This window comes from Sinohyriopsis cumingii, chromosome 4 (assembly GCF_028554795.1).
Source record: "Sinohyriopsis cumingii isolate HCF-2022 chromosome 4, ASM2855479v2, whole genome shotgun sequence".
Classification (NCBI taxonomy): domain Eukaryota; kingdom Metazoa; phylum Mollusca; class Bivalvia; order Unionida; family Unionidae; genus Sinohyriopsis; species Sinohyriopsis cumingii.
In genome coordinates this window covers 107806948-107822910 of record NC_142964.1, presented here as the reverse complement: position 1 = coordinate 107822910, position 15963 = coordinate 107806948, and the positions used below count along the sequence as shown (strand labels likewise).

Genomic DNA, 15963 nt, shown 5'->3' with positions numbered 1-15963 from the left:
TTAATAATGAAGTTGTCGAAGATTGGAACAAAAGACTAAACGATATAAGCAATGACAGCAAGGATATTTTTAATTGTGACGAGACTGGTTTGTTTTTTAGACTGTTACCAAGAAAGTGACAGATGATGTGATCTGTAACATAATTATAATGAGAGTTTTCAAACTATATCAATGGTTATTCACAGCATTCTTTTGAAAATGATGACACAGTTTGTTTTACATTTATTTCACAACATGCATGTGATTGTTTTAATGAAAATATTAAATGTTTTAGACTTAAATGTACTTGTGACTTTCTTCATATGTATTTACTATTCACAATTGTCATCCCCCTCTAGAAAGGCCACCCTCATTATAAGGCAACTTCCCTGCTGCATTGGGGGTGATCTTATAAGAGGGGGACTACTGTAGTCCAAAAGAAGTCTGTACCTAGTTTTCAGTATCTCTCAGTAGTATAGCTATAAAGCTAACAGTTAAAAAATAAATTAAAAAAACTTCATCGAGAAATTAATTTTATGTCATTAAGACAACAGTAAAATATGTAAGTATGATTGTTTTACCACAAAATGAAACACCTTTTCATAAAACCAGCACCACTTAACGTTTTCTAATTATATTCTTAAATAGCTCATCTTCCCTGCTGCTAATTTGCTGCCCAGAAACATTTTCTTTAATCCTGGTTTAATGAATCAGCAGTTTTCAATGGCAAATTTAACACAGCCAAAAGCTGACTTATCATTACTTCAGCACTGATAATGTACATTTCCTTGCTGTTGGACAATGTCCTTTAAACAATGAGGACAGAAACTTGTGTCTTAATTTGGCCCAATCCTTGAAGGATTTGCATTCAACATCATATTCTAAGTGACTTTCCAAGACAAACCTATTCTCTGTAATCACAAAAATTAACAAAGGTGATCCAAATTTCAGAAGGCATTTATATTATTTATATATAAAAAAACTTCAATGAAAAAGGTCAATGAAATGTTATTCCATTCAGCCAACTGTAAAAAAAGCAAAAAATTCTAAAAAGATTTTACACCGAAACTGATTTGTCTACCTGAGTCAGTTCTGACAATTACTTTATGTGCTAAGTACATTTTATATATATATTCCCAAAAATTGATTTGTGCATCTAACTCAGCTGATTTAACCCATAACTGAAGTAACTGGTACATTATATATACTATTCATGATGCCACTGTATTATAACACCAGATGGCAATTGATATTGGACCAATGATAAATAAAGTCCTAAATTTCAAAACAAGTGCAAAATTTTACCCATTTTAAAATAAAAAATTAAATTAGTAACTACAATGTTTTTAACTTTATTCCAGTGGATGTGAGAACTTTAAAATGTTACTAGGTTTGAGCAAATATATCCCTTATCCAAACCACCCATACTTTGTTCAGAATGACTGGTCACATTACCACTTATTTTCATTTCAGTGTAAAGTAATTTTTAAGCTGCATGACATATACAATTTCTTTGTTTTATAAAATCTCAGCTTCCTCCAAATGGTCATACAGAATATTAGCCAGATTTTAAAAAAATCATTCATCACAGGACTATCCTTAAATGTAGTTAAACATTCCTAATTCATTTTACACAAAGTATTTACGATTTAGTACTTTACCTAAATTTAATTATACTGACCTGAACATTTCATGAGTTAAATTACATATAGAAAAACATCCGCGACGATATATGGAATGAACTATAATCTATACTTCTCAAAAATGTAATAATTTCATCAACAATGTGTGACAGTAAAATCCCTGACATTGTTTTTATTAGTGTGGATCTTTTATTCTGATTGTTATCTTCTAATAAAATCCTTGCAGTTAGTGGCTTGAGTCACTTTGTGACTATCAAGGTAAATTATACGGAAAATAAAGGCAAAGCGTCGCAACAAATTGAAATAAATACACATCGGTCACCACTTGTATCTGTTCAATTTCAGTATATGGTCTGAAAGAAAGCAGTTCCAAATTTGAAGCAATGCGAATCAAGAAAGAAATCTCATCTACTACTTATTTTGGCGACGACGGGTGGCCTCGTGAATCCATTTTGGCTCACCTGAAATATTACGGTAAAGCAGTTTCTTTCCAAACAAACCTGGCTTTCTTGTCACCCTGTGACCTCTCCCTTACCCGCCAAAACACATAACAATGAAAGAAATCCGATTCGCATATCCAATTAACTGCAAGTTGGATTGCATGATCGGCCATATTTGTTTCTTACCTCCCAGAAAAGCACCTAATCGGGGATTAAAAATCACAGTAATTGTTGACTGCAACTTCAAAACATAATATCCCACACTACGCCATTCTAGGTTCAACAATATGGCAGTCTGTGGTTGCGTTGGGTCGATAGGAAAATAAGATCTGATTTAGTTTCAATTCCGAATACATGATTATATGTTTTAATCGTACAAAGAGTCTCCAGTTTCAAATTTATAATACTATTTTATATATAATAACTGAAAATATTTTTAAAAATTAAACTGCAATTGCATTATTTCCTCAAACATTCTATTTTTGCTAAGACAGTACATACCGAAGTTGGAAGTCGGAAATGTAACAGTTCTCCATTCAAACGATAATAGTTGTTTTTGTACGATTCATATGCAAATATACGACGCGAATTGTGAATTTTATCAAATTCAGACTAGTGGCCTGATAATGATAGCTGTATCGATAAAATATTTGTCCGTGACTTCCTGGCATTAAGATATTTAAAAAAATTATATATAATTGTTTTTTTCTGTACAAAATCAAAATATAATACCAACGTTTTCCCATCATGCAATTTCCAAAATGTCAGCCTCCGTATGAAGTTCCAGCGCTGTCTAAATTGCAAGATTTAAGAGGATAAAAAAGAAAATAAACTAGAGGCTTTCCGTGGTGACTTTATTACATTATTAAACATGATTACGGAAAGAGTATTAGTAAAATGTGAGTTGGAGAAACATTTTCAGAACCCAGCGTATTTTGCAGGGTTTTCCGAGACACTGATAGATCGAATTTTGTAATGTCTAACCGATACTTCTTGCGCTCTGCTATAGAACAAGTCACAAGGGTCATGTATGCATTTCGCCGATTATTTCAGTAATGGGTGTCATTTTTTAAAATTTGATTATACATGCCTTTAAAAGTGGCAAATATTCACTTCATTTAGAGTCGTATCGATCCATATTCCGGGGGGGGGGGGGGGCATTATTTCACCCCACGATACGGCAAAATCAATGTTAAAGTACGTATACATTTTTGGACGAAAGGAACATAAAGGGTTTATCCAGTACAATCCGGATTGAATGTCGCACGCTGTTATGTCACAGTGACAGCAATGCATATTGATAAACAAATTCTTAACACCCTCGATTGTGATGATTCCACTCGACGCGCTCTTATGTTGACCCAAGTTTAGTACATGGCCATCATTGTAAAGTCCATAGCAGTAGATAATTTTTGTCTGACAGTTTCTTAATGACAGTTAAGGTGCAGAGCATTCAATAATCAGGATTGAATATAATTTGGTTACAGAAAATTAGTGTTAAATTTTAAAAGACAATTTATATTTCATTTAAAATGAGTAAACATGCATGTTTGACCCATATGACTTGTACTATAATCTTTTATACCATTTTTATGCTTAATATGCTATGTATCACTTGACTATATATGATAAGCTAAGATAATATATTGTCTTTCATCCAACAAAAGGATATGACAATGATAAGACAATGAAAGTTACTAGAAACACCAAAATAAACTAAAAAACCAAAATACACATATACTCCAATGCTGTATTATCACAGCAAACAAGATTTTCTGATTAATTTTTTACACGTGCCATCTAGTGGTTGTTTACAGATGTATAGCTGTAGCCAGTAAGGACACAACTAGATTATAGCCCAAGTTCCTCTAAAATGTCAACTGTTTTTATAAGTTTACACTGAAAAAGAATGAACATCACTTTTATCACTTTTTTGTCAAATGTATGCAATTACGTTGATCATCATATACAAAAACTTGCTATACCTGCATAGGCGTTGATTATGAAATGTATTCAATGTATCGTCTGATGTTTGATGATTATAGGTCATATACTGATGGTAAACATGTCCTTACAAGATTAAGCATTCAATCATTCCATTGCCAAAATGTTGCTTTTGATCATACTTCTCATATTTAAGTAATATTTCATTAATGATAATAACAATATTAATAATAGTTTTTATATATTTCTATTTTGTTGCCCACATTGCATTTAAAAGTCATGTAAAGTTAAATAATAATTGATTTTAGTTTGTAATGTTGTTATTCTTGAATTACCACTTTAATTACATTGATGTGTTTGATTTCATAATTGGATCATTTCCTTTATTGTGCAAATATTTTGCCAGTACAAGCGTGGACATTCCTTCTAATAGGTAAGTTGTAATTTATGTTTATTATAATTCCTTCATGCTGCCATATGTAAGTTAGGCAAATACCATGATAATATAGAGTTGTTCCCCATGGGTCAGCCAAAATATGCTGTTTTATTTACATTTACATGATTCAGTTGACAGGGATTTTTTTTATAGGAATAGAAAGAGGGAAAGTCATTGAAACTTTACAACTTATAAGCAGGCAGCAGTAGCAAAGCGGTTTTAATATGTACCGATAAGAATATTAAGTACTGTGATAATACAGCATTCCAAGTTAATTTTATCCTAATAATCAATAAACTGAATGTATTATGATTTGTATGTGTTTGAATAATGATAAAAAAGCAAAGTAAAATTCAATTTTAGTGATATTTGTAGGAATTTTTTACATGTTTCTATTTATCTCTCCATTCATGTAATGAAGTATTATTGGTTTCAACACATTCATTTGGGACACACACACACACATTCCTTTAATGTGCACGTACAAGAGAGCTACTTCATGTAGATTTGAAAACAATACAAAATGATGACAATGAAATAAAATGTACAAAATTATTACTGTACACACTCATAAGTTATAGTTGAATATATCAAAACATTACATAGTGAGGAAAGTGCAAATAAAACCAACTTTATTTTTGCCTATAAATCATGAATTGCTATGTGTTACTAAGCGTCTCTCAATGCTTTGTCCAAAAACAATATGGGGGCAGCCGGGCACAGTGATGTTATGGTATATTTTTAGCACAAGGTAGATTTAAGTACAAGTGCCATATGGGTATCTGAGAAATCTGCAAGTAGCGTCCCATGGGTCAGTGGTTCTTACTCGGGTTTTTCCATGGTTCTTCCTTTACCACTTATACTGGCAGCCATTTATTGCCTATCTTGTGCTGATAAATGGTTCTACACTCAAAACAACAGCTATTGAAACTTATTTTCTTTTTAGTGTGATATTACATGTGGCTAGTATTTCAGTCTTGATATTATTAGAAAAAAGAGCATGTGTTGTTTAATTTTCCTTTCTATACTTCTGAATGTGAGGGACTCTTGAATTTATGTCAGGGATTGTGAGAAATATGCTGTGGGCTCCTGAGTTCCAGGAGTTAAAAGTACAGGACTCCTCAGCATGAAATTCAGCCCTGGTGAAGTCAACTCTGTAATTTAATGCAGTGTTAACATATATATATGTGTATTGACTGGCCAAGATACCCCACCATATTTATGATTTTTATTGTTAAAAAAAAATATGCATAGAAATCAGTTTACATAAAAAGGGTTTACTCTGTTACTATATGATGTGTTAAAATATATATTTGTAATTGCTGGACAATTAAGATAATATTTTATGTGCATAACATTTTTTAAATATACAAAACTATGCAAAACATACAATATATGCACATATATGTTAAGTGTTGATGCATTGAAGCATATGTTTCACAAGATAAATCAGTTACAAGCATCGAATACATACAGGGAAAATATGTGAGGACAGCATGTGAATCAGAAGAGGAAGCTACAGAACTAAAGGCAACTTAAAGCTATAAGCAAGACAAAAGAACTAAAAGCTAAAACATACCACACATGGCAGACATACATGCCAACCATTCTGCTTTTGGCGTAATCATTATGCTTTTTTCACCAAATTACATCTTAAGGATGAGTGTATACTGAATACACTTTATTGGTATATTAAATGTAAAAATAAGGCCATAAAAAGTTGTCTTTGTCGTTTTTATCAGCCTCTTTTTAATTCTTCTCATATGAGTTTGAGAATATTCATAAAAAGATGACTGCTGCATAAGAAATAATACTTTCCTTATTTGCTATTTATAGCAAGTATATATGAGCCATTTCCAAGAAAACAGGTTTCTTCAAATGTGAACTTTTCCTTGCAGATTCATTATATTGATTTGCTAGTTTTACTAAGTGTACCAGTCTGTACTTTTTTAACCAAAATGGCACCAGATTTTAAGCAAAATGCTGTACGGTGTGAGTTGTGGATGTTGTATGACAGAAGATGTTAGAGGAGATGGATATTTTCAAACTTCATACATGTCAGATTGGAAAAAAGAAAAATCAACATCACATTACAAACTTGAAAAGAAGAATATAAGAGTAATGTAATTCAACACTTGGACTGGGCATGCCATGCTCATTGCAGAATTCACGACTTCATGTTCATGATCGTTCAGTGAAAGTTACACATATAAATTAGTTAAAGTGAGTGCTGATTATAAATAATTTGTCAGTATATTTTGTGTTTGTATTTTGGTTCAAATATGCATGGATTTTGCCCTTCGTGAGAAGAATTTTGACCAGTTGCAGAGCCAGGTTGGAAGCAAAAATAAACATATTTTTGATACACTGTATCAAAAATGATGTCAACATTGCCTTGGACAAATGGTATCAGATGTTCAATGCAGCCTTAGACAAGCATGCCCCAATTAAAACAAAAAGGGTTAAACACCAAATTACACCCAAGTGGATTACCCCTGAGATCAATGAGGCTAGGCACCTAAGAGATAATTTCCACAAGAAAAAAGACATGAAAAGCTATAGAAAGTGGAGAAACCAAATTAAGTATCTGATAGATAAGGCAAAAGAGAACTACTATAAACAGGTTATTAATGAAAGTAAGAGTACCAAAACATTGTGGAAGCATCTAAAAGAGCTGAACCCATGCAAGAACAGTTGTCTTCCCCCTAGACTTAAGCAAAATGATGATATAGCAACATCTGTACAAGACATTGTGGAAATGTTCAACAATTTCTTCATAAGCATCTCCAGTAAGAGTATTCAGAACCAGACTAACACCCCAATTGAACTTGATGCTCTTCTATTATTTATAAGAGCTAAAATTCCTGATGATAATTATTTTTCAATAGCTAATGTTAGTGAAGCTGATGTTTTTGATATGCTAATTAAGGTTAATATTAATAAATCCTCTGGATTGGATGGTATTGGTCCACGAATTCTTAAAATTGCTGCACCAGTAATAACAAAGTCACTAACGCATATCATAAATTTAAGTATAATGAGTGGTAATTTTCCAGAAACATTGAAATGTGCAAAGGTTACACCCATCTTTAAGAAAGGAGAAAAGGAGGATCCAGGAAATTACAGACCAATATCAATTCTACCTGTATTGTCAAAACTATTTGAAAAGCATGTAGCCATTCAGGTCTATAAATTTTTCAAAACATACTCTCTATTTCATAAAGCTCAATCAGGATTTAGAAAGTACCACTCATGCCAAACAGAACTTACCAAATTAATTGATCTTTGGCTGAAGGAAATGGATAATGGACATTTGACTGGGATTGTTTTCCTTGACTTCAAGAAAGCCTTTGATCTTGTTGATCATGAAATTCTGCTGCAAAAGTTGAACTGTTACAGGTTTGACAATCCTTCTTTAAACTGGTTTAGATCATACCTAAACCAAAGGTCTCAACAAGTAAGCATTGGCAATATTAGCTCTCAAACTCGCACTGTTCATTCAGGAGTCCCTCAAGGCTCAGTTTTGGGCCCTCTCCTCTTCCTTATCTATATCAATGATCTACCATTAAATAATGAATCCACAAAACACAGATTTGTTTGCAGATGATGCAACCTTGTATACATCAAGTTCTGATACTGAAGTTATCCAAAAGAAATTAAACTCAGACCTTATCAGAGTCCAAAACTGGGCACAACAAAATAGGATGGTAATTAATGAAGGTAAAACAAAATGTATGATTTTGGGGACATCACAAAAGCTACACAAGTCAGGGAACCCAAAACTGTCTCTTGCAATAAATAATCATCCATTAGAAAATGTCAAACATGAAAGGCTTGTAGGTGTGTCTGTAGATAATAATTTATTATGGAATGACCATATTGATAAGCTTTGTAAAACACTGTCATCCAAAATTGCCCTTCTCTGCAGAATCAAGAAATATTTACCTATGGAAACTCGCAATCTATACTACAAGTCATATATTCTTCCAACAATGGATTATTGTTCTAATGTATGGGGAAACTGTGCCAAATCTGAGCTTGACAGGATTTATAAACTTCAGAAACGAGCAGCACGTGTAATTTTAGATGCATCTGTTGATCATCCCTCAAAAGCATTATTTACAGAACTCAAATGGTTCACACTATATGACAGGATAGATTTTCACAAGGCAGTTCTTTTATATAAATGTCTACATGGAACTGCACCAGAGTATCTTCAAGACTTATTCAGGCCTTTTTCAACACAATACCAGTTGAGATCAATATCATATGGAAACCTTCTAATACCAAAACCAAGAACAGAACAATTTAAAAAGAGTTTTCAATACTCTGGTACAGTTCTGTGGAATAAGCTTCCACTACATGTAAAATCTGCTGAAAATATTAGAGTATTTAAGAAAAGATATCATGAGCATGTATGTGTTTCTAACAGATAATGGAATTTAGTATTTTAATACTAAACATGTTAAAATAAACAATAATTATTGCCATCTTCATATCATGTGCATTGTTATACTCTCCTTAAGAGGGCCTCAAGGGAGAATAGTCCTTGACTAATGAGTCACCCTCTATAAATAAAGCATTATTATTATTATTATTAATACCATACCCATAAATGTTCAATATTCGATGACTTGATCCACACAAAAATTTCTTTCTTTATCAATTTTTTTTATTCATGCTTAAATTGAAATATAATTTTTAGAATTCAATCAGAGGCTCATTTAGGGGACACCTTTATCCTTAATGAACTGGTTTAATTTTTGTATGTTCCATTCGAGTGGTGATATTTGAATGTCATTACCTAAAGCTTGTTTGAATTCATCTTGACAGCAGTTCATATCTGCAGTCTTAAACCCTTCAGCTTTATCTAGTACATGGAGCTCACATGATAAACCACTTTTATTTTTTAGGTCAAACTCTCAAAGCAATTAAAACTATTTTCTAATTAACATTTTTATTTTGAATTGGTCTATTGGTCATGCTGCTTGGTATATATTATCAATCTTTCTGGTTTCATTTAATGATTTCAATTTACATTTATATGTATGGTAAGTGTAATGCCAGATGTTGACTCATGTAAATATAATTACCGTTGATGCATTTATACTCATATATAGAAGTGTCATATCTTTGAATTTAAAGTAACTTCATTGTTTATCTTGAGCAAAGATCAGAGTAAATGTCATCTAACTACAGGAAGTTTACATGCAACTTTTTTACAAAGGGTAATTTTTGGTGGGAATGGAGACGTTATTTTACTTGCAGACAAAACAACACAGTATTCTAAATGACTTTTGACTTAAATTGATTGGATCATTCTTTTGACTTAAATTAATTGGCGTTTATATGGATAGAAATATTGTGAATGATTAAATATAAATTGCCAATTGCATAAGCACACAGTAAAAGCCAGTGGGAGGGAATTCACTGTAGGAGAATCTTATGTTAGAGAGTGGAGAAGAATGCTGTTGCTGTTGTAGGGTTTAATGCCATTTTTCAGCACATGATAGGCTATACATGGCGGCCAGTATTATTGGTGGAGGAAGAACCCGGGAAAACCCCAGAAAGAACCACCAACCCATGAGAAGCTACTGGCAAGCTTTCTCACATACCCACATACGAACCAGAGACTCGAACCCATGCAGACAGAGGTGAGATGGCAGTGATCCGTAACGGAGAGTGCTTTAGACCACTCGGCCACTCTGGGCACTAGAGAAGAATGACAACTGAGGACATTTAGCAACTTTTCAAGAGTGCCAACAATTAAAAGGAATCTGAGGGATTGAATGCATTAGACTGAAAGCCATCAGCAAAGCAGACCTTAAAATTGCCCTTTTAAGGGCTGATCAAAACATCAGAAAGATATATTTTCAGTATTGCCACTAATTGTAAGAGAAAATACTGTAATTAGTCCAACATAACGAGTTGTCTAAGAAGTCTTTACTTTCCAAATTAACTTATTGTTTTCTCCATAAAATTAACTTATTGTTTTCTCCATAAATTATAATTGGGTCTTTTCCACAACTGAAAATTTAGGGCAGTAATTTTAAACTACATTTGAAAAAAAAAGAATTATCTGAAGATACTGATTGAAGGGATTTAATGAAGAAATAAAAGTAAGGCATGCAAGCATTTGGTTGATTTGGTGTGTGGGGGTATGATTTTGTAGAAATTAGTTTAAATTCTACAATTGCATGTTGCAGAATAGATCCATAATGGAAAATTATTGATACAAAAGATTTGTAGTGTATATTTATTTTTATTTTGTAATATTTCAGATTGTAAAGCTCTTGCAGCACAATGGCGTCAGAGCATTCGGTTATCATCTTCCATAACACACCAGCCAGACTGCAGTTCTGCATTTTCAGAAACATCTGTGATATCTTCTCCTGCCTTTCAGCAGTCAAACCATATGAGTACTGTATCAGAGCAATACAAAACAGAAACTCAGAGGGAACACATCAACATTAGAAGTATATTTCGCACAGATGAAAGCGATCCAGTATGTAGTAAAACTCACCAAGAACTTTATGAATATAGTGACACCTGACTTTCACACACTGATACAGTGTGCTCTGTACAAACAGAACTTTGCTGTGAATGTTAAAGCTACATAAATATTTACTCAGATTCAAGTTTAGAAGGCATTTGTCCCATGTAGAAGTCAGTTTTACAGAGTACTCCAGAAACAACTTTATAGTGTGGTTTAGTTATTACAGTTTAAATTGAACATAACAAAAACTAACATTGTACTATTTTTTTATTAAAACATTTCGTTTTGCTAATATTTTTTTATCCTAGTTGTGTACTGAGTTAGATAAGAAATGATGCTCAAGCCACTGGTCCTCATAACAAGCATCTTTGAAAAAACTAATTGTCCCATCACAAATTCACTTGCAATTAAAAGAAGTGAACCAGTGTGAATAGTACTTTATAAATAGTGATTGACTAATGAATATTTTCATTAATTTAGCTTCAAGGCATAAGTTTTGTGACAAGAATATAATTTATAAATAAGAAGTGTATCCATCATGTCATTGTTACATATCAGTGACATTTGTCTGTTGATAGGATACAATCTGAAATGACTTTTTTATGAGTTATTATCCTTTTACACTAATAATGCATTTAATTTATTGGCAGAGCCATATTTTATGCAGGTCTGAAAATGTTACATTTTGTGTAAGAATTTGAAACAAATTTGAATTACAGGAAAATGTTTTGTTTGGAGATTATATGGTACAGTAGTATGTCCTCTTTTTGTACTCCTGCCATATCTTTAGATTGGTCATATTATGTTACCTTTGTCTTTGAACATCTTGTCCTATCTGTCTGACATTTTAAATGTAACTTATGAAGGACCTAATCAGTTGAAATTTGTACAACGCTTCACATTATGAACAGTTAGCTCATATTTAATCTTCACATTTTTGTGGAATAATTTTCTGGAGTTGTTGCCCCTGTTTGTCATAGCACATTGACATTCCATTTTTGTTTCTGATCAGTAACGTTTGAATGACTAAATGGATTGATATCTTATTTTGTTATGATCCTTTACGTTAAGAATGTATTGGTCATTATCAGTGTTCACCATTTTCTGGCTGAAATGTATGCCCTCCTGTTTGACTTGGAACTTTCCACTTCCATTTCATTTGCAAGCTTGTTAGGTCATTTGATGGAACATTGGAGTCATAATCAAGAGTTATGGAGTAAATGTCCACTTAGGTCAGCCTGGTTGGGCTGTCTTGGTGTATCCTTGGGAAAAACACTTAGTTCCCATTTCCTCAGCATGGTCATTAAAGTGTTAAATCACTGTTAAAACCAACAACTCAGTAACGTTTGAAAGGCATAATGAAATTGAAGTCAAATATGGTATGAGGCTTTACATTAAAAAGACCTAGTCAAGTAAATTTGTATCATGGCGGGGGGGCAAACCTTCACAGAGTATTGGCCTTTATTTGAATTTTAACTTTGTGCCCACCTTTCATTTCCACTCAATCAAGTCTGAAGGACTTCAAAGATTGGAATAAAATTTGGTATAAAGCCTTGCATAAAAGACTTGTCAAGTTTAAACATCATCATTATGAAGCAGAAATTTACAGAATTATGAACCCATTTTGACTTAGAACTTTGATCTTCTGTTTTTGCAAAATAACTTTTGAATTACATAATGGATTGAAACAGAATTTGGTATTGGCTTTTTATTAAGAAAATGTTAATCATTATATACTGTTTTCTGGCAAAATCATTTGGAGCTCTGGTCTCTTTTTTCTTAGAATTTTACCCTTTAATTGTATGATAGTGGCTATGTTGTTTAGCAACTTTTCTAGTAATATCCTTTAGTACAAATATAATTCAGATGAAACAACAGAATAAATGATTTTAAATCTTAAATTGGTTTCATTCAAGGAGATTTCACCTGTGTTATTTCAGACAAAGCACACTTTGGTCCATGAAGGATTATTTTACAGAGTTCCAGACAATGTTTTCAATTCACATCAGGCAGCAGGACTACGGAAAGATTTCCAGAAAATGGTAATTTCTTCTATTTTCCGAACCTGTATAAATTGTTATCACAGGAAACTACATATTTGGCTGATAATCACATCCTTAATAACTAACTATCCCACATGTTTAGAAAATTTGGGCAAATATTTACTTAGGATCCTTTCATCTGATAATAAACCCAGTCATGCTTTTTGGGACAAATTTATTAAGTTGGACCGCAAGTCTTATCATGGGAGAAAAACTGTATCTATTCCTTTTTTTTGATTCTGTGATCCAGCCAATGAAAGCATGACTGTACATATAATTTTGAAAACAACTGTTAATTTGGATGTGATTTGAGAGTGGTTTTGTAGAATTATATTTACACCAAAACTCACACCCAACTGAAAATAGCTTAGACACAGGTCTGATTTTGCATAATGTGACAGGCCGGAGTCTAGGCCTGGTTACTTAAAATCTTGTATAGAACAGTGTTGACAGTTATATACTGGCAGATTTATATATGCGCATTTTACTGTTGGGTGTTTGCCATTTATGATCAAATTCTGTCACAGGCAGCTACTATCCAATCTAACAGCTGCTGACCTATCACAAGTAGCTGCTTTTTTATTGCAGACTTTTGTTTGTATATCACAGGCAGCTTCTGTGCTGCCATATTACAGGAAGTTTATGTTCTGCCACAGGCAATTACTGTCCTATTAAGGGCATCTGCTGTCCTATTACAGATAGCTTCTGTTCTATTACAGACAGCTTCTATTCTATCACAGATGTCGTATCCTTTGGACTCTACTTTAGTGCTTCAATATATATGTATTAGCTTGGTCATTACATGTGTGTTGATTGCAAGGGCACATCTAGTGGGAGTTTGTTGCTGGTTTTTTTTACCTTTCTACCCCATTTCTTTTTCATTCAAAATACTAAAAGTACATTTTTCAGTGGGAAAGATCCAGCTGACATGAAATAAAATTCTATGTCTTCCTTAGGATTGCATGCTTCTGGAATAGTTTCACCACCTAGATGCAATCACATTTGATTCCAGTGCTGATTAATGTCAATCAACATGAAAAATCTTCTCTCAAGCCTTTCTAATGCACAGGTTTGCTTCATCACTTAAATAGATGTTCTTTGTTTGATCTAGTACAGTTATTTAAATGAATGTTCTTTGTTTGATCAAGTACAGTTATTTAAATGGATATTCTGTGTTTGATCTAGTTTAGTTATTTAAATGGATGTTCTGTGTTTGACCTAGTACAGTTATTTAATTGAATGTTCTGTGTTTGACCTGGTACAGTTATTTAATTGAATGTTCTGTGTTTGACCTAGTACAGTTATTTAATTGAATGTTCTGTGTTTGACCTAGTACAGTTATTTAATTGAATGTTCTGTGTTTAACCTAGTACAGTTATTTAATTGAATGTTCTGTGTTTGACCTAGTACAGTTATTTAAATGGATGTTCTTTATTTGATCTAGTACATTTATTTTAGAGGACCCTAAAGTATACTGCATGACAAAAATTTATACAGATCATTAGACTATGAGTACATGTTGTTGTTTTGTGATTTTAATGCTATTTTTCAACAATTTGTAGCATATACTTGTTGGCAAGTAGAACTTTTCATGGAAAAACAATGGAAAAGCCTGGTAAGAACCACTGACCAATGGAAAGCTTCTAGCTAGCTTTCTCACATACCCACTTTGTAACTGCACTGAAAATACAACATTCAAAACAGAATCATCATAAGGAAAAAAGAACTTCTATTTAAGGTGTGGCATACTTTAATGTAAGGAAGATGTGCTATGCTGAGGAAGAACACTAATATTTATGGATTTTTTTTACAGACTATGATAGACAGCTGTGGTGGTATAAGCAGTTAGATCATCTGCCTCAGGTGGGGCAGGTCACAGGTTTGAACCCCATCAAAGTCATACTCATGACTAATAAAAATGATACTCAATTGGTGCTCAGCATTAAGAGGTTAGTGTTAGGACTAGTCAGTCTGGTGTCAGGATGATGTGACTAGGTGGGAGCCACATGTCTGCAGCATGATACCCCAGTGCTAGACATCACAATAAACTGCCACACTGCAGACATCATAGCGATATTACTCAAATTATTAAAGCTACATTAAAAATCCCAAAACACACACACTTACTAAATATGATAGAAAGAAATGTGTGTGATTTGGAGTTTAATATAGCTTTAACAATTTTTCAGTCAAATCACTATGATGTCTGCAGTGTGGTAGTTTATAGTGATGTCTAGCAATGGATATTATGCCACAGACATGTAGCATGATGTCCCACCCAGTTACATTATCCTGACACCAGGCCGACCAGTCCTAACACAAACTCTTATTGCTGAGTGCCTAGCGAGGCAGCTGTTAGTGCCATTTTTAAAAGTCTTTGGTATGACTTAGCTGGGGTTCAAACCTGCTACCTCCTGCAGCCAAGGCTGATGCTCTAACCTTTAGGCCACCAGTGTGGTATATGCTAGAAAGAAAGAGAGAAAAAGAGAAGCAAAGACATACAGACAAAAAAGAAAAGTGTAGTCTTCATTAGTGGTTGAAAGTAGTCTTAAAATGTTATTCACAAAGACCTACTCTATGCAGACACTTTAAAGTCTGATCCAACTGTAGATTGCACAAACCCAGATCTGTAGTCTCATAAAATGCTGGCAAATCTGGGTCATGCAGTTTTGTTCGAACTAATCAGCAGAACAAATAGATCCTGTTCTGCTGGCATATTATGAGATGGCAGATCAGGGCCTGTTGTTTTTTTTTAGCATTTGCATTTGTTCCTGCTTTATAAGTGAGTATATATGGTACCCGTAGGCTACTAAAAAGCGTGAATTTCATGTTTATCTATTAAATAAAAGATCACCCTTTAAGTTGTAACAAGTGTAAGTCTTCACAATCCAGTAAAATAGTTTCAATAATTTGTCAGATAAAAAGATGTGATTTTAGTGACCTATGCTAAATTGCCTCCATCTTTGCATCATGTAAACACAAT

The 15963-nt window shown here is 33.2% G+C and overlaps 2 protein-coding genes across 4 annotated transcripts in view; one reads left to right on the top strand and one right to left on the bottom strand.

Moving 5' to 3' along the window:
• Positions 1-2581, bottom strand: part of LOC149801847 (uncharacterized) — a 173410-nt gene extending 170829 nt beyond the window's left edge. For 2 of the 3 annotated variants that reach the window (XM_089956220.1, XM_089956223.1), the window contains exon 1: positions 2249-2364. The gene's annotated coding sequence lies outside the window, so the exon portion shown is untranslated. Of the gene's footprint in view, positions 1-2248; positions 2365-2563 lie in introns of those variants that run through there. The other variant, XM_089956221.1, reaches the window with a different exon arrangement.
• Positions 2582-2801: 220 nt separating this feature from the next.
• Positions 2802-15963, top strand: part of LOC149801846 (small ribosomal subunit protein mS29-like) — a 66146-nt gene continuing 52984 nt past the window's right edge. Inside the window, exons 1-3 of the mRNA XM_089956216.1 lie at positions 2802-2961; positions 10724-10947; positions 12879-12980. Coding sequence (XP_089812342.1) covers positions 2934-2961; positions 10724-10947; positions 12879-12980 — 354 coding nt within the window. The 5' untranslated portion in view covers positions 2802-2933. The remainder of the gene's footprint in view (positions 2962-10723; positions 10948-12878; positions 12981-15963) is intronic.